This window comes from Convolutriloba macropyga, chromosome 11 (assembly GCF_964194025.1).
Source record: "Convolutriloba macropyga chromosome 11, txConMacr16.3, whole genome shotgun sequence".
Taxonomy (NCBI): Eukaryota; Metazoa; Xenacoelomorpha; order Acoela; family Convolutidae; genus Convolutriloba; species Convolutriloba macropyga.
The window spans coordinates 2,844,406-2,864,727 of NC_134478.1; the positions used below are offsets into that span (position 1 = coordinate 2,844,406).

At 35.9% G+C, this 20,322-nt stretch overlaps 1 protein-coding gene across 1 annotated transcript; it reads left to right on the forward strand.

Annotated features, from left to right (window-relative positions):
• The first annotated feature begins 9,278 nt into the window (after positions 1-9,278).
• On the forward strand, positions 9,279-14,792 carry LOC142349707 (uncharacterized). The gene is made up of 3 exons (XM_075401438.1): positions 9,279-9,409; positions 13,639-13,856; positions 14,702-14,792. The coding sequence occupies exons 1-3, from the start codon at positions 9,314-9,316 to the stop codon at positions 14,790-14,792; spliced, it is 405 nt and encodes a 134-aa protein (XP_075257553.1). The 5' UTR covers positions 9,279-9,313.
• Positions 14,793-20,322: the final 5,530 nt, after the last annotated feature.

A 20,322-nucleotide genomic window follows, 5' to 3' on the forward strand; every position in this document is an offset into this window, starting at 1 on the left:
TGTAAATAAGAACAATGAAAAGTTCTTGCTTGCTGCAAGAAACTATTTTTCTCAGTTGCTGACCAAGACACCGTACGTGAGGGCGTTAATCCTCAAGGGCAGTGTAGGAGAAGTTCACGGCAAACAACGTCATCAATGTCTAGTCAGCGTAAACATGAATTTCTCAAGGTAAAACTAAGAAGTCAAGCGGCTGAGAAACAAGAGCAAGCTCCCATGCGCCTCTCTAAGCAAAAACACGAAATCGTCATGCAAAATGACTATTTTATTCCAAGAGCTTAAAATAAAAATGGAACAACTGCACTTCAAGAAATGAGGAAGACCACCGCCAGCATGTTGCCGCAACTACATTTGATGAGGTGAATTAATGCATAATCGTTTTGTGTTTAGACACCACTCAAGTGAACTAAACTTGCTCAATGCTATGGGATCAGATAGAAATCAGAAACTTGTTAAGGATTGGTTAAATTAGTTTACACTCGGTAATTCATATATTGTGGCAAGGGAGTTAAACCTTTCATGTCCTGTTTCAGCAACCGCTGTCGTCATCCCCTTCAAGATACTGCCCTTAGTACCCCTTCAAAAAACTCAAGTAATGTTGCTGGTAACTTAGTCATCTGGAAATGCTATCTCAGTACTCACGGCCAGGGGTTGCAATTTCTGTTGCTCAGCAAGAAGCGTTGTATTGTGAATACCTCCAGGTTCAACTGCAGCAGGCTCTCAGTGATCGAAGGGTCAATCAGGCACATAGTCCCTCGGACAGTGGTGCGCTGAACCCAGCGAACCAAGCATCAGCCGGCGTACAAAACGTCGCAGAGCCACCACTTCAGCCATCTATGCAACCTCCCCGGCCAGCGACACCTGTTAAGGCGTCATCCAACTCCAACCTTTCTGTAACTGATTTTTCAACAAAACCACAGGCAAATAAAACCATAGATCAGCCCGCTGTACACTTGAATCGAAAAAATGCAAGTTTGCTTGGTCAGTTACATCTGACTAACCCTCCTTTTGCACAACAACAGTATCCACCTCGATTTGACCTTTCACACGAAACACGACTCCGTATTACCCCTCTCTTGCATAATGTCACTCCTCCTCCGAATGCACTCATGAACCCGCTATCCTTTATCCCACGTCAACAACTAGTAAACCCTCAGATTCCCGTGACTCCATCCTTTATTCCGGCGAGCACAAAAACAAACCTACCCTTCCCCAAAAATGCATAGCAAAACACTGTCAATTCGCCCCACGACTGCCTAGTACCGTTTTCCACCGCACCGAAGCGGCCCCTTAACTATAATTTGGATCAAAACTTGTGGCATTTTCCTCAGAATAAACCACCAAATGTAAATCAGCCAAAAAATAATGCAGCCGCCCTCGTCTCATCATTTTTCAGCCGACCCTACACCCAAACACTACTAACTCCGCCATCAGTCACCAGAAATTGCAATCGTTTGCCCCACAAAATTTTAATAGGGCCAAATACAATGAGGATTCACTACAGTGGCACAAACGAATGGTATGGTCAATTTAAAAGCAGAATTGACTCTCGAATTGATGACGTAAAATTGACATACGTTAAGACCCTCGTAACTGGTGAAGCAAAAACAGCTATTGCAGAACTAACCTACTGCGGTGCATTGTACAAAGACGCACTGAGGACTTTAGACGTAAATTTGGCCCAACACAGGCTGTCGTAAGTGCCCATATGCACAAACTCAGCAGCTTTCCACCATTGAAGTTCCACAATAGCGACAACATTATTATCTATACAGGGTGCATTTCATGTCTTGTCGGGGTCTTTGAGTCGCTCTCATACGATTTGGATTTAAAGAGTGCTGCGCTACTTCACAACAACGCGGTACAGAAGCTTCCATCCAATATGAAGGAGTCAGGGTCACTCTTCACGTTGAAATGAGCATTGGGTGAATCCTACTCTTCTGGATTTCAGCAACTGGTTAAAAGAGAAGGCTGAAGCACACAACTTAATGAAGAATAACGCAATTAATACCAAGACTGAAGATACCAGCAACCCATTAACCAGGAAAATTTGCGTTAAAGGCATATGCTGCAAATACGCAACAAAATGGTTTTCAAAACCGCAACAGAGCGCTGCGCTAAAATCTGTCCCAAGCTGCATTGTATGCAAGGGCAGTTACTTGCTATGGGAGAGTCGTGTGCTTAACGAAAAGACTCCCACGCAGTGAGCCAAGGTCTTGGCTGAAGCAAAGCTCTGTTTCTTTTGATTGCGTAATAAACTAATGTTTAGGCAATGTCCAAGTCCCTGAAATTCTATGAAAGATGGCTGCAACAGCTCCCAAAACACAATACTTCACGGAGCTGAAAAGGTTATTCCCACTAAACCAACAAATAGCAACAATTTGAAGTCAAGTGTTGTTGGTAGTAAACCATCTAGCGGTCAATAGCAACCAAGCAGAACGACCATTTTGTCTTCTGTCTGGGATGATTAAGGTGATAGAATTATAACTAACTAATTCTTCTGGAATTAATACAACTGCGTTGGTTTTATGCGATACCGCTTGCAGTTACTCTTGGGTGTCCGATAGTCTCACAGCTAGACTCGGTTTGCAAGGCACCGCATTAAAAGTGACCGTCAGGGGTATAAACAAAGATTTAGTTGACACAAAAAGGGGTCCAATTGACTAACCCCACATAAAGGTCAAGAACTCGAAGCATTTACTGTGCGTCCCTATGTGAGGGAATAATTAAACATAGGTTCCGACATCATTGACATTAAGTCCTAGCAAGAAACTTACCATCATCTGGCTGTCCTAGATCCAGTAAGTTATAGCTATGGGGACCTTGAGATGATACTTGGACAGGATGTCTACCAGGCCATCCTCCCGATAGAGTACTTTTCAGCCAAAAAAAAGCGCTCACCGTTCGCTGTCCGGTTGACAGTGGGTTCTAAGTGGCCCAATCCCGTCAAAATCAAGTTTAGTCTTGACGTGTTTCAAAGCCAATGTTAAGCAGAATTATGAACTGGCTTGTCAGGTTAAGTCATGGCACGATATGCAATCGAATGGCGCGTACAAGCAGGCTGACCCACAATACGCAGCGGATGCTCGCGCGCAAAAAGTGCTTGAAACAACGAATTTTCATAATGGTCAAAGGTAAAATTAAGGTATGTTGTGGGCTGATGACAACATCCAGCTCCCAAATAAATTCTTTTCGTCACTGGTGCAACATAAATTTTTCGTGAAGCGGCTCTCGAGAGACAAAAATTACGCGTGGTACCTGCCACATCATCTCATAATTAACTCGAGAAATCAAGAAACTGCGTAGGTTACTAAATTTTGCAGCAAAGTTTCACCGTATATCTTTGAACAAATCTTTGCTCACTTGCCACGACTTTCTCCAGAACTTAATTCATGTACTTCTCGGGTTTTTTCAACATCAATTTGCTTTGTCCGCGGATAAGGAGGGTATGTTGTGGTGTCCTAGACCGTGACCAGCCATCACTGCGTTTTTTGTGGCACTGTACCAAATCTGGTTGATCAAATTGATGGTTCATTTCAGTCCACCGACTCAAAAGTAACCGCGTCATCTGAGGAGCATTCTTCGCATGTGCTTGGGTTGAAAGGGGATCACAGGAATGATACTCTAGTTGTGAGTCGAGGAACCTCCAGTTCAGTGACTAAGTCTTTAACATAACGCTTAGTACTGAGCCTAGTGTCTAAGGTATTTGATCCCATCGGTCTAGTGGCACCAATTACCGTTGTTGCCTGACTGTTACCAAAGGACATCTAGCGTGTCAGCAGGCAGCATTGGGATGAAAAGCTACCAAAAGACACTGTTGAAAGGCTCCTTGAATGGAGCGTAGAACTAACCAAGCTTGCCAAAATCACCCTACCGAGGAGCTCTTTGTCGGGAACCTTTCAACAGCTGGATTTGCATATGTTTGTCAATAATTCGTATAAAGTTTTCATTGCCGCTGGATTTCTTCGACCTCGAGTAACTACTTCGAGTGGGTCTTAACGGAGTTTGCTCTTGTCCTTGCTAAAGCTCGTGTAGAACCCATGAAGGTGATGACAGTTTCAGAGCTGGAAATACAGGCAGAGCTACTGGCCGCTCGATTGAAACATTTCAGAGTGAAGGTCAACAGGATTTTCATGTGGACCGACAGCACTACTGTGTTGCATTGTGTTAACTCTACAACCAACCACCCAATATTTGTTGCAAACTGTGTTTCCGAGATCTTAGAACACACTAGCGTTGACGAATAGAACCACGTTGCTTCAAGTGATAACCCGGCCCCGAGTGTACTCGTAGTATGTCCGCTTAGGTTTTGCAATCAAGTAGCTGGGTGAGGGACCCATATTTCCTAAAAACCAAGCCATTTGTGTTCAAACCAGGCACTGAAGTAGTTAAAACAGATACTAGCATAGTAACCAAAGAAACTGATGATACTAGCACATCATTGTCCGCATCCACAACTAATTCATCTGACGAACCGCTCACGCTATTAATCCCCTTCAATAAGTTTAGTTTTTATCAAAAAAAAACAAGTCAAGTACTGAGCCGGCTGTTATCCTCATAAAAATGCTACCGTAATATCGATGGTAGTGTAATAGATCCCACTGAGCGTGAGGAAGCCGAGCGTCATCTGCAATATCTCGTTAAAAGAGAGTTGTTTTCCTTCAGAAAGATAAAATCTTCTGGAAAACAAACCCGTTAAACGAAGTAGCCGTATTGCCCCATTTTTGCCCTTCGTCGGACAAAACGATCTAATCCGTTTGACTGGCCGCATCAAACGGCTGGTGGAATTTGATTATGAGGTAAAACATCCTATCGTTCTTGACGCACAGCATATGTTCGTACAACTGTGTCTACGGCATATTAACGTTATAACCACCACCAAGTCGGTGAATATCTGCGGGCTAAAGTAGAGGAACGTCATATCATCCTTAAGTTACTATCCTCTCTGCATTCGATTAAATCCAACTGCGTCACGTGCAGAATTTTCTGCGCTGCCACTATTCAACCAATCATGGCCGACCTCCCAGTAGAAAGACTCGCATATTAGTCTCCTCCCTTCATGAATACCGGGGTTGACTACTTTGGCCCGTTTCACGTTACTGTGCGTCGGACTACCGAGAAGAGGTAGGGTTCCTCTTTACATGCTTAACTACTCGTGCATTTCATGTTGAAATCGTTCCGTCCATGGAAACCAGTTCTTGTGTAATGGGAGGGGACGGTTTTCCGCCGTCAAGGTACACCTGCAATTATTTGGTCAGAAAATGGTGGCAACTTTTTTGGTGCGGAAAAAGAACTGTGCGAAAATAATAAAAAGTGGAATACTATCAAAAATGCGGCGGTTCTTGTCCATACAGGCATTAAGAGGAAGTTCAACCCGCCCAGTGCGCCACATCAAGGTGGCATCTGGGAGAGGCTAGTACATAGTTTTAGGCGAATATATTAAACCATCCTCGGTAACATCCCGCGGTACTGATGACGTCTTGATTACTACTTTATGTCTTGTGGAATGCGCACTTAATTCACGACCGCTAACGCCCGTAAGCGCCGAACCGTCCGACTTAAGCGCAATCACACCGAAACATTTTCTACTTGGTAACCAAGCAAACACAACTCCGTCAGCCGTTGGCGTTGACGAGTTCGATAATCGTAAGCGTTACGCCCTCGTATAGTCTTACGCTAAAACTATTTGGTCTCGTTGGATCAAAGAGTACGTCCCGACACTTAACCAATGTTCTTTGAGGCAAACGCCTGCCGAGCAACACCTAAAGATTGTTGTGTTGTCATGTTCACTGGATTGCTTGTCCGCCCGTTTGTCTTTCTACACAACTGTTGGCTAAAAATGAACCAATTTGACGTCAAAAACATCTAACGAAAACCAGTTAGAAGAACACCAAAAGACCTTGCCGTCTAAGTTTTACGTGTTTTTGTCATCGATGAGTTAATATATTGCTTTGTATTGTTTGTATAGACTGATTATATGGATTTAGATGAAAAATTTCAAATTACAAAAGAGTCTTTTACTTCTTTCATAGAAGTCATAGACAGTTCAGGTAACTTTACCCGAAAACTTCTGAATGTACTCGAACAGTTCAGGTAGACTTGTATCACCTGTACCATAGGTGAACACACCTAAATAATACCTGGAACTTATGTGAAAATTCTGGTAAAATCCAGATAAAATTACTTGAATTGTACAAATTAACTCAACCGTTCAGGTATTATTTCCGGCAAATTTCAGGTAAGTTCAGGTACAAATTCAAGCAGCGATACCTGAAGTTTTCAAGTATATTTCAAGAATTTTTCAGGTGTGTTAAGGTACTGTTCAGGTGAGCTAAATCTACCTGACCTGTTCAGGAAAGTGCGGGTGTTTTCTAGGTAAACTTACTTTGATTTTTTAGAGTGAGCAGGCTTTAATAAAAGGTTGATGCTGACGATTATCTAGTCTTTTTATAATTGAAGCAATATCAGTTGGTACAGATATTTTCATATGCAAGTTCTTGGAAAACTTTTTTTTCAATATAACAATAAATAGGATTATATATATATATATATATATATATATATATATATATATATATATATATATATATATATATATATATATATATATATAAAAGGAACACTAAAAAAAGTTCATGTGAATATATCAGAACCAAGTTCAGGTAACTAGAAAACATCTAACAAAAACCAGTTAGAAGAACACCAAAAGACCTTGCCGTCTAAGTTTTTACGTGTTTCTGTCATCGATGAGTTAATATGATGCTTTGTATTGTTTGTATAGACTGATTATATGGATTTAGATGAAAAATTTCAAATTACGAAAGAGTGTTTTACACCTTTCAAAGAAGTCATAGACAGTTCAAGTAACTTTACCTGAAAACTTCTGAATTTACTCGAACAGTTCAGGTAGACTTTTCTCACCTGTACCATAGGTGAACACACTTGAATAATAGCTGGAAATTATGTGAAAATTCTGGTAATATTCAGGTAAAACTACTTGAATTGTACGAATTAACTCAAACTTTCAGGTTTTTTTTTTCCGGCGAACCTCAGGTAAGTTCAGGTAGAAATTCAAGCAGCGATACCTGAATTTTTCAAGTACATTTCGGGAATTTTTCGGGTGTGTTCAGGTAATGTTCCGGTGAGCTAAATCTACCTGAATTTTTCAGAAAAGTACGGGTGTTTTCTAGGTAAACTTACTTTAATTTTTTAGAGTGAGCAGGCTTTAATAAAAGGTTGATGCTGACAATTATCTAGTCTTTTTATAATTGAAGCAATAGCAGTTGGTACAGATAATTTCATATACAAGTTCTTGGAAAACTTTTTTTTCAATATAACAATAAATAGGATTATATATATATATATATATATATATATATATATTCATATTGGATTATATATTTACATATATATATATATATATATATATATATATATATATAAATATATGTATATATATTTATATATATATATAAATTTATATATATATATATATATATATATATAAAGTGCACACTAAAAAAAGTTCATGTGAATATATCAGAACGAAGTTCAGGTAACTAGAAAACATCTAACAAAAACCAGTTAGAGGAACACCAAAAGACCTTGCCGTCTAAGTTTTTACGTGTTTCTGTCATCGATGAGTTAATATGTTGCTTTGTATTGTTTGTATAGACTGATTATATTGATTTAGATGAAAAATTTCAAATTACGAAAGAGTGTTTTACACCTTTCATAGAAGTCATAGACAGTTCAAGTAACTTTACCTGAAAACTTCTGAATTTACTCGAACAGTTCAGGTAGACTTTTCTCACCTGTACCATAGGTGAACACACCTGAATAATAGCTGGAAATTATGTGAAATTTCTGGTAATATTCAGGTAAAACTACTTGAATTGTACAAATTAACTCAAACTTTCAGGTTTTTTTTCCGGTAAACCTCAGGTAAGTTCAGGTAAAAATTCAAGCAGCGATACCTGAATTTTTCAAGTATATTTCGGGAATTTTTTGGGTGTGTTCAGGTAATGTTCAGGTGAGACAAATCTACCTGATCTGTTCTGGAAAGTGCAGGTGTTTTTTAGGTAAACTTACTTGGATTTTTTAGAGTGAGCAGGCTTTAAGAAAAGGTTGATACTGACGATTATCTAGTCTTTTATTAAAAGAAGCAATAGCAATTGGTACAGATAATTTCATACACAATTTTTTTTATAATATAACAATTGAATTGAATTATATATATATATATATATATATATATATATGTGTATATATATATATATATATATATATATATATATATACATATATATATATATATATATATATATATATATATATATATAAAGTTCACAGTAAAACAAGTTCATGTAAATATACCAAAACAAAGTTCAGGTAACTAGAAGTTCAGGTGAAGTTCAGGTGTAAAAGCACCTGAAATACACCTGAACTGTATTTCAGGTAAATTTTCATCTGAACAAGTTCGGGTGTGGTTACATGAAAAAGAAACTTTTTTTTGCATTCAGCAGTGAAGCAACAAAAATTTAGCAGTAAACTAAAACACTATACAAATACAAACTTTAGGAGAAACATCAACACATTTAATAGGCAGTGTCCAGTTTTTTTAAAAATTTTGCAAAGTTTCGGCTAATTTTAGCATCAAATTTTTCCACTCTTCAGCCCTATTGATGTTTCTAGTTCGAAGTTGTTTTTCGGAACCATTTACGGTTTCTGAAGTGAACACCAATAGCAAAGTCTTAAAGTAACGGTTCAAAGAAACTTTAAAATTTTTAAAATCATAACAACCAGAAACGCAGTGGTTTTAAAGTGGATCAACTTTAATCGGATCATTCTCTCATATATTTTTAATCAAAAACAGTCTATTCTGCACAAAATTTATCTCCGAAAATTTCAAGTTAAAAATCTGAAATTTTCAGGTGAAATTCAGGTAAAAATACCTGAAGCAGAAAAACTACCTGAATTTTTCAGGTGTATTTTTGAGGTGATTTTCAGGCAAGTTCGGATAAAAGTTCAGCCAGTGACGCCTGAAATTTTCAGGTAAATTTCAGGTAAAATTCAGTTAAGTTCAGGTGTAGTTCAGATGGGAACAATTGGGTAAATTCAGTTGTTTTTTAAGGTAAGGTTACCTAAACTTTCTTTAGAGTGTGGACAACTCTGATCCCCGAATACAATTTTCTATATTTTTAAAAAAAAATTTCATAATTTTCCGGTGACTTTTAAAACGTCAGATGCACTAAATCAGCAGCCCTGAAGCTCGCTCCATTTCGAGAGAATTAGAGTGAAATTATTTGCCCTGAAAATGGGGAACTATGTTGGAATTGACACATCACGCGCACCTGATACGGAATTGCTTGAAGATAGAATGTTCCGCAAATTTGCCACCGACTCATTCATGGTAAGTACCTCCCAATATTTTTAGGTCTTTCAATTAACACTGTTAATAATCGAGTTTTTGTTCATTTATTGAATTTATTGAAATCACAACAATTCGTTCACTTTTAGAAGTATTAATAAAATGCCCAGATGATGAGAGAAGTCAAGTTAATCCAGCAAAATATTTTGACTAAAATATTTCAAATGTGGTCAGAAAACTTAAACGAAGAGCATCTGTGATTAGAGATCGTACAGAAGGTTTCAAACCGTCAAATGCCATACAATTTATTGAAATTTGAGAAGCAAAACTCATTCGGCCTAGATGGGTATCTGCATTTGTTTTTTGTTCCCACATTTTTTTTTTCGCAAAAAAGGAGATTTTTATGCTAGTTCCTTTTTTTGTTCAGAAAGATTTTTTGACTTATTCTGAGGGCATCCCAGGCTGGCAAATGTGGAATCATTTTCAAGCTCCCTGCGACTAAAATTGCACTACAAAGAAAAACTTTTAGGGAAAATTGGTTTTTTGAATAAGAAAATTCAACATTTTCTACTCACAATTTCAAGCATGTTAGCCTGATTTTAGCTAAAATGTTGGGCAAAATTCAGTGGTTAACGACAACTAGCGGTTTTTTTGAGGATATGTCTGAAAAAAAGTATTTTATTGTTAGGCCAATATCTCCCTTTTGTGCAGAATTACTAAAACTTGTTTTTATGAGAAAAATGGCTGATTCTGCATTGTGCACTTTTTGGACTACACTGAGATTTTATAAAGACTTCAAAAAAATTTCCTGACATTTTTTAAAGTTAGGCCACTACTAATTAAATTTTTTCGCAAATTTTTGTTCTTCATTAAAACAACGCCAAATATTGTTTAGATTATTTTCGAGTGTAGTCTCTTTTTATAGTACACATAATTTTTTGATAATTTTGCGGTCAATTGGAAGTCAAAAAGAGGGAAGCACATGAGGTAGCAGAAAAAGTTGCCACACTGAGGCAGCACAGGTACAAGGAACATTAGGCTTCAGCACGCGAACGGCTACTCTGAGATACGAGAAATAAGATTTTTGCGAGTTTTAACTGCTGTTTTAGTGTTTTATCCTTTTTCAGAATCAGATTTCTTTGCCAATGTTAATAAAAACCCCCAATTTGATTCCGATTTTGTTTAGTTTGTATTATTTGAATCAATTTTTATAATTCTGATATTCTTTTGAAAAATATTGTTTTATAATGTCGGAGATATTTGAGTCTGTTTTTCCTGTTGATCCTCCTATAAAGCAACTTAAAACATTTTGGACTTCAATTGCTTTGGAATCCAAAAATTTAATAAATTTATTTTTCAGGAACAACTTTGGTTTTTCAGGAAACACTTTTATTAATATTCAAAAATTTTTAAAATCTTTCGTCTTTCTGTTAGGAGATCTTCTTGCTTTTGACCCTTGCTTTTGAGAAACATTCGAAGATATTCTTGCTTAAGACCCTTTTTGTACGTTGTTTTTCGTTCTATCAAAATTGATACTATTTTTCGAGAACAAAAATAATTTTGTCAAAAATGGACGCTCACAGGGAAAAAAATTTCCTTCTCTGTTTGTTAAAACCAAAGCCACATCACAAAAGTGTTATTATTTTTTAAGGTGCCTCAGATTTTCAGTTGCCTTAGAAAATCAGTAGTGCCACATTGGGAAACATCTCTCAAGATGTGAAGAGAGCTGAACTTGTTATATCCCTAATTGCATATTTTTTAGTGCAGCCTTGTCAAAAATTGGTCTCAATTTCGTAATTGGTTTTTTTTATTTTTTTATTGTTTTTTTAATGGTATTACAAACTTGCATGATTTGGAATAAGTTAGACGCAACATATTTCTGAAACCCAAATCAAAATTGATCATTTTTGCCAGTTTTTCAGCTCCATTTGGTATGTTTTGTTATTAATTTCTTCATCAAGTGGTTGGGATTGTCATTAGAATTTTCAGCTGAGCCTGTCTTTTTGTTTAAATGTTGAGTAATTTAAAACCACAGGTCTCAAATTGTGTAATTAGATTTTTTTCTCGATGGTGTGACCCTTTCTGCCTTATCGTTAAGAGAACACATTGGTAGTCATGCAAGCAACCAATAAGTGAGTTTTTCTAGCTTTCTTTGCTCTGATTGTATTCCAATACATGTCCTGCTATCTTCATAAACTCCTCAACTAGAAGGATTCGTTGAACCTGCTTTCACCACCTGTGTGAGCAACTGCTCAAATTTTTGTTGACTTCTTCATGCTATTTAATTACTTTTTTGTTCCAAAACGTCGTTTTGGGGGATGTTTCAATAAAAATTTGAGAAAAAAAAAGTAAATTCCGTCAGGTTGAAAATGTAAGCCAGTTAATCAAAATATTTTAGTCAGTAGTCAAAACAAATCGTTTTAGTTTCTAGTGTTTTGCATTTTCTAATCAAAGTGTTATGAAATTGAAAATATTGAAGTTCATGAGAAAAATTTTACTGAAAATGCGTAACTTGAATCCTCTGATGAGTGTTTCTGTTGTGATTTTTTAGATTGTTATCGATTATCTAGATGGAATAAGAAAATATTGCTTTCTGGTTTCTCTGAAAACTCGAACAGTTTTCCCTGCGTTTCTTTTTTAAATTTCTGCTGAACACATTTAACTTGTTTCGTAGAGGCTTGATAAAAACAGTACTGGTGCTATAACAAACCTCTATGAATTATTTTTTCCGATATAGTAAAATGATTTATATTATGCTATCAAATGCGAATGTGGGAAAATTCTTTGCGTCATACAGAACTAGGGAGCCTTCTTGTTTATGCATAGTTTCTCATGCTTCAAAATAATTAGTGTACCTGTTTCTGAAAAATGCAGTCAAAATCCTCTAGTGGCCGACATACTCATTGCATTTTTTGACAAACAATTTTGGTGAATTGGAATATGTACTAAAAACACAAAACGTTTCCGCCAACACAGCATTTTGTTTTTCTGAAGTTTGAGCTTCTTTGCATGTGAGAAGAACTGAAAAGAACTGTTCTGTTCAAAAATTAGTATTTGTTAAGAAAATTAGGATCTAATGCCTAATCAAGTTTTTCTGCAAAAACCAGAAGTGTGGAAAGTAAGTTTTTTTGATAATTTTTGAGTTGATGCAAAACAAATGAAAAACTTTTGTCTTTTTCGTACTTAAGAGGTTCTAGAATTTCTTTTACATTGAATAAGAAAATAGGTAGCTATGCAGAATACGTATTTAACGAAAAAAAATCTTATAAATTCTTTTTAGTAAAACTTCAAATTTTGGGAAAAAAATCATGAAACGGATCCAGGAGAATAGATGCTTGTGAAAGCTAAAAGTACCTCAACATCATAACAAAGTTATAATTGAACAAAGTTTTTGGTCAAAATCACAAAGAACACAGAACCTAACCGTAAATACAAAACCTAAACAAACAACAACAAAAAAGTATGATAAAGACTAATCGACCGTTCACATTAAACAGCAAACATAGACCTCAATGGCGTACGGCTCCTTGTGCCCTGGTGAAAATCGGTTATGTTAGATTGTGGAAATCAAGAAACATCCTTTGCAGCATGAATTGTGCATGAATTGGTTTCTCCAATTTTGTGGAATTGCGTTACGCTTAACAAGGAATCCGTTAACCAATGAAAACAAAATTCAAATAAATTTACTTTCCGCAACCAAAATTACAAAACCTAACTCAAAACGAAAGTTACGTACTTGTATGCTGCATGATGGGAAAATTTCTGTATGCATAAAAATCATTGAAGAAGAAAGAATGCACATTTTGAACGATTTTAAAAGTGAAAAAAAAAGAAAATTGTAATTATTGAGTGAAAACAGATCATTTTTCTACTGTAAATTCTTTTTTGAATTTTTTTACTGACATCGAGAAAAACTATCACACTAGCAACAATGATAAGAAAATAAGAACGATTTCAGCCACTTTCACAAACTGATCATCAATCGCAAAATAATTATTTATTTAAATATAAAATATATTTATAAATAAATATATGTTTATATATATATATATATATATATATATATATATATATATATATATATATATATATATATACATATATATATATATATATATATATATAATAGCTTTATATAAAGTTCTCTCCACTACATCAAGTGAGAGCGATATATCATACTTCTAAAGCACTCTTACTTACTACAATTTTAAAAATAAAAGTAATAGATTTGATAAATAATATCAAATTTTCAACTGCGTGTGTTTATTCAGGTCCCCTTATGCTTGACGACCATTTTGTTGAATGCCTACTTCATAGCTACAGTTCTGTTCAATGATAAGCTCCGATCTCTGGACTATTTCCTCATATCAACCCAGTGTTTAATTGATCTCACATTTACTGGCATTTTGGGCCTAAGTCACTACCTGCTTGACTTCTGGGCTACAATGGCCGTGTTCTGCAGCATGAACAACTTCTTGGATCCTGAAACGTCAAACTCAAAAACATCCAGACCAAAATTTTGTTAATTGTCCTAAAGATGGCCCATTCGCTTTGGGGCTAAATACTAAAAACCCTTATTGTCCTATTTGTAATGAAAGTGTTGGAACATTATGACCCAGACCCGGGTCGAGGTGTCACCGCCTTTCAACGAAAAATTATGTAAGATAAGCAGTGAATGCGGTGAAATTACATAAACCAGGCGGTGAATGCGGTGAAAAAAAACCTTTATCGCCTGGTAGCGGTGATCTTACATAATTTGACCGCATTCACCGAATTTCACAGCAAAATTATGAACGAAATTTGCGGTGAAAAAATCAACTTTTCACCGCTTATCTTACATATTTTTCCGATTTTTCCTCGACCCGGGGAGCTCCCCAGGTTCAGACCTCGACTTATGAAAAGACCATGCTTGACCGAAAAGTGGTATGAAAAGACCCCGCTCGACTCAAATAGTCCATGAAAAGACTTTAGCTGGACCTAATCTTTCGACCAGACTTTGTCTCGACCCTAATTTTGATGCCCGACTTTAGCTCGACCTAACATGTTCACGCTGGACCCAAAAAAAAGCCTATTTGGATCCCACCGAATAAATTGACCATTTGAACAATATTACCTCTCTAATTCCACAAAACGTGCCTTAATACATTAGCAGAATGTTAATCAAAATTAAGGACACTGGCTCCAAATGGAAAATTCTGAAAATTATGCGCTCCAAGTGCTGAATCAGCCCTGAACGAAACAGTGACTTTTCAAAAATATATTGGTTTTTGTTGAGTTAAAAATGTAAGATAATGGATATCTTTGTTTTTGAATTTGACGACTAAAATTTTCAAGCCCGAATGCGCTGCGATTTCCCGAGTGGTCTGACATTTGCACACTACAAATTATAACTCGGTCCTCGCAATTTTGTCCACAAAGTTACTAAGAAGAACCGGATAACTGTTTGAAAACCAGTGTGTTTTAATTGCAAAATTTCTTAAACTGCAAGCCGCAGATTCTGATTACGTAAAATTGAGTTAATCTCTTCAATAAAAGAAATCCTGGTTAAAAACCATTAAATCATTCGTATCTTAAATTAAATTGTTGCTTTATTTATTTTGTTATTATTTTGTAGTTGTGGATCTGCAAATTTCCACAAAATCTATTATTATTTGATTGCTTGTGGAAGCAAATTTTATGTTCTGAAAATTTTATTCGATGTCTTTGTTCCAAAATTGAACTAGAAGATAAAACCCCCAGCTAGATCCAATTTGGTTACAGTAGGTCTGAAGAGGGTGCTGTCATCACAGAGACTGACTTACAGTTCACGATAATAAGTTTATGATTGGTTAATGTTCAAAAAAAAATTCGAAAAATTATCTTTAAAGTCCTAAGAGCCATTAGCTGTCCACTCAAAGCACTAGATATTTTCACTTAAATCTCATTACGGAACACATTGCACAGTAAGTCAATGAGTCCATGCCATAAGACACCAAAAAATTAGTAAAACCCCTAAAAGGAATTCAAAATTTCATTTAAAATCACGAAAACTCAGATTCGAAGCAAAAAAAACATGAGCAATTCCTTGAAAACAATTTTTTTTGTTCAATGGGCTTCATTTGACTGTAAAAGAAGTTTTTCACAAATGGAGTCTTCATATAAAAAGCGACTTGTCTCTAAAGGTGACCTAAAAATGCAAGTAGAAAATTTTTATAAAAAAAGAGCTTCTCAAATAGATTTCGATTTTTTTTTGATATTGAAGCTCCCTATGATTCCAAAACTAGTCTTTTTTATTGCTTTTAGTCTATCAGGAACACAAAATTGGTTTATTTTTTGGCAAGAAATTTAAGTTTGAAATACTATTTTAATAGAAAATATCTTAATTTGAAGAAAAATACACTAAAAGTGAACAAATATCACGTGTTCACACAAAACTTCACTCCTCGATAACTCCTCGAAAAAAACGAAAATCAAAAAATCGTTTTAATTTTGAATTCAATGCTGGACCAGCTTTTTAATGATACCACTCACATTTCTCTGCGGTAAATATATCGATCGGCCAAAATTTTCTGAACAAAAAAAAACAAGTGGGGTCGGAACAATTAACTCTTACCTCCAATGGGTTCTGATAATTTTCTAGTCGAGGACTTCGCGACTGGGAAATATCAATTAAATCGATTTTTTTATATTTGCGTTTACCATTTTGACCTCAACCGATTTTTTTTTACAAAATTACAGCATGTTGATAGAATCTTTTACCCATCCAATTGAAACGATCTGTGTAGGGATAAACAGGGGCTTCATATCTTCTGCAAATCATGTATAGATTGAGGTGAAAACTTAAAATTAATAATTCTGACTACAAGGTTAAATGAAACAACAAAAATGAGTTGAACCCAATGAAATAGACCCATTGGACCATTTCGGTTGGTACTGTGAGCACATATAAAACGAACAATAAATCTCCTCGCGTCCCTTAATAAGTCTTCTGTTTGGCCGACGGCTACGATGTGTAAAATTAATGAAGCTAAACAAAGCAACCTAATTAAAAAATTATATAGCGACCTATGAAATTTCCTTTGAAATCATCCCAGACCACCTATCCGTATTTGATATGATTCATCCAAATCAATTAACGAAGAACAGTAACAAAGCAGAATTGTTAACAGTAGGCTTCCGCCGGGCCACGGTTAATACTGAACGAACCATTTTTACCCTCAAAAATTTTGTTAAAAGGAAGAAATCCCCAAACTAAATATAACACATGTAGTTTACAAGTCAGTCCGATTTATGCGCTTAGGCGAAAGTTTTTTTTGCGGCCCATCACCTTTCAATGAACACTACGGGAGTAAACTGAACATCTTTACACACATGTCAACCAGAAAACCGCCAAAAGACAGCATTAACTGGTTTTAAATATTTAAAAAAAAAGTTTTTTATGAACTGAATTGGGAGTGACGACAAAATTTTATAGCAACCTCCCAATTCGACAAAAAAAGGCGATATCGAAGAAACCGCTTCAGAATCCGACCCCAACTCAAATAATCGAGTAACTCTAAAAAGAAACTCTGCTAAACTTGAGCCAAAACAACTTTCTGCATGTTTACGTTCACGACATTAACAAAAATACAAAGTTAACCAATTGTACAACAGTAAGCAAGAAATGGAATCGCACGGAAACTGAGCCCCAGCAAGGCACAAATTAGCGTAGAGGCACAAAGGTGTCCGAATGCACATTGTAGCAAGAAAAGGTAGCAACTTGTGTAACTCTTACCCCCCCCCCCCCCCGCTAGAAAACAAAAACCAAGCTGAGAAATCCATCAAATAGACCCTTCTTCAGCACAACAATTCGCACTTTCAAACCGGTACACAACGATCACGCAACCACAACTGTTATTAACGAGCCCTCGCAAACTTAGTCCAATATATTTGCCCCTTAACCATCGTCTTCGGCCTCAGACATAAAAGGAGGCCGAAACCCTAAAGAAACCAAGCACGTCCTACAGATTCCTCGGAACAGGAACCCCCATTTCCAATCCGATGGTCAATCAAGATCCAAGAACTAAAATGAGGGACGAAGCAGATATCAAATTAGTTTGGGTTTAGTACAGCTCAAACAACATGGGATCTTTTTTTGACAAATTGAAAAACTTGACAACCGATATGACAAATCGATGGCAAAGATATATGCTTAAGACCTGTTGGGTTGGGTGCTACAAGTCTCGATTTAAAGTTTAGGGGGCTGAAAGTGTTGCTTTACAAAAGGATGAATATAAAGATACACGCTTAATATTTACCAGTGAAATCGAGATGAGCTGTTGTTTTGAGGAGGTGGCAAACTTCTTTCCGATGAGTATAATACATTTGTGAAGAGAAAAAACATAAATTTCACTTGTTTAGGAACCGAATTTATTCTCGAAGTTGATAGTATTCTTTAACTATATGAATAGTTATGTTTTTGTAAAGTCAAATACATTCGAAAGAAGAAGGAAAAGCCGTTCTCACCCAGCTGCCCTACTTAAAACATCTGAGCAGCTTCGAGCCAATGAGGCAAGAAAACGTTTTTCACGTTCATAGTTAAACGGATTTCGAATTCTCCTATTGGACGAGAAAGAGAGACTTAACTCTGAAGTCTTATGAAATTATCTACTGGTTTTCCATTGGAAAATAATAACAATTAGGAGCCTCTCTAATAACAAATACGAGCCTGTTTCATCCTTGCGTAAGCGTCTGATTTTTTCCCCTAGTGCTCCTGTTTCAAGGCTCCTTCAAATGACCCCCGAAAATACAGAGCGTTCAACCAACCCAAACCGTTGTCCTAAGGGAAGAAACCAATTTGATTGCGGCTTAGAAAATTGTAACACCTTCAAAAATTAATTGGAACAGAACACAAAGAAGAAGAATTTTTTTAAATGACTATAATCTAATCACTTTAATATGAACCTTAAACACATTTGTACAATTTGATATTGTCTTAAGGTTTATATTTTCTTATATAAAACTGATAAGTTGTATCAATGATTTCTACAAGTGCTTCATGTCAGTTTTTAAGATCACGTGTGTGTTTGTACTGGCTATAAACAGTAAGTTAAGTGCAGTATAGAGCTATTGATCTGATCGCAAAAAACTCGAGTTTTGCAGAAACTATATCCAAATGTTTTTTTTGCAAGTTTCAGTTAAGTTATAGTTGCGGGCCTCATAATTATCAGTAAAGTTCGGCAGTGTTTAGGTGAGCTCAGAGTTTTTGTCTAAAAAACTCAGAAAAAAATTTTTAGTTTCACAAAAACTTTTTTGGAGACTTTTTTAGATCTCTTTTGTATTCCGATATTAATGCTACACATTTTTGCTGTACACATTCTCAAATTTCTCGCTCAAATATGTCATTAAGATCTTACTTTATTTTTAAGTATGATCTTAGTATGGTTGTCAAGACCCCATAAAACCATATACGACTTAGTATGATTGCTAAGTAATAATAATAATAATAAATTGTTTTCAAGTAAGTTGGCACTGCTGTACAAACTAGGCCGCACAGAACCGCCACTTACTTGATAGGTCATCAAAAGGTCCGATGGCCCTCGTCAAGTGATGCCAGTAGCAGTACTAAGAAACTTTAAAAGACAGATTGTCAGATGCTAAAGATGCTAAGGATTTGAAATGATCGGCTCAATATATTAACGAAACTATTTGTTGGTTATTGCTAATGTAATTGTCTCTAAGACTATACTGATAACGTTTCAATTCTTTTTTACTCAAGATTTGCCCTTCTGAAAAGAAATTAGGGTTAAATTTTAATATAAAATTTAACAATTTTCTTATTCTTACTCCTAGTCGTTTAGGGCTAAGTCCACTAACCGCGTTTGTACTTTTTAACTGACGGGATGATGTTCTTTTTAACTCAACTGACTCTATTTTTTTCTTTGTTATAAGCAATTTTAGACTATTTATTTCGCATTCTGATCTAAGTATCTCTGTTAGTTTTTTAAACAGTTCAAAAAAAGTGCAAATCTTTGATCGAATGCATTTTATACTTTTCTCGATTTTGCAGTGTTGATTCCGTTTTTCTCTTTTTAAAAAAGATTCTGGCAATTTGTTTTACTTTTGCTTCTAGAGGCTGAAGTGTTGTCTTGCTACTGGTTCCGTAGACTAAAACACCATAGTTTAGTATTGGTTGTACGTAAACTTTATATGTTACAAGAAGCTGTGCAGTCGTTAAAATTGATCTCAATTTATAAAACAATCCAAAAAATTTGGACAGTTTCGCACATAATTCGAGGATATGCCGATTAAAATTAAATTTTTCGTCAATTTGTACTCCTAAGTATTTTAAAGACGGTTTTTGATAGATCGCATCATTCTGCAAAATTATCTCTTGTTGAGAAGATTTTCTGATTGCGTTCAAATTCACAAGAGTTGTTTTTTCTAAATTCAGTGTCAGTTTGTTTTGCAAAAAATAGTCGGCTACAGATTCTAATGACTTCTCAAATTTTTCTTTACTTGAATACACATTTTGCTTCAAAACAGCGTCATCAGCAAACAAAATTGCAGTTGAGTCACCGCAGAACTCCTGAATATCATTTATATAAACTAGAGAGAGCAATGGTCCTAGCACCGAGCCCTGCGGCACTCCATATTCTATTGGTAAGAATTCCGACCTAAACTCAACCGATCTGACACATTGTTGTCTGTCACTCAGATAAGATTTCAGTAATTTAAGTACAGGTCCTCTCATTCCTATGTTTTCTAGCATTTCAAGGAGCAAATTTTGTTCAACTGTATCAAATGCTTTCTTCAGATCTATGAAGACAGCCTTCATTTCTTTAAATCCATTTTCCCAGACTTCTCTGATTCCCTCGAGGAAATTAACTAATGCATCAGTAGTCCCTCTTTTTTGTCGGAAACCAAATTGATTTTTATTAAGCAAATCGTATTTCTCGAGGAATGCGGTCATTCGATCACAGAGTAATTTTTCTAGT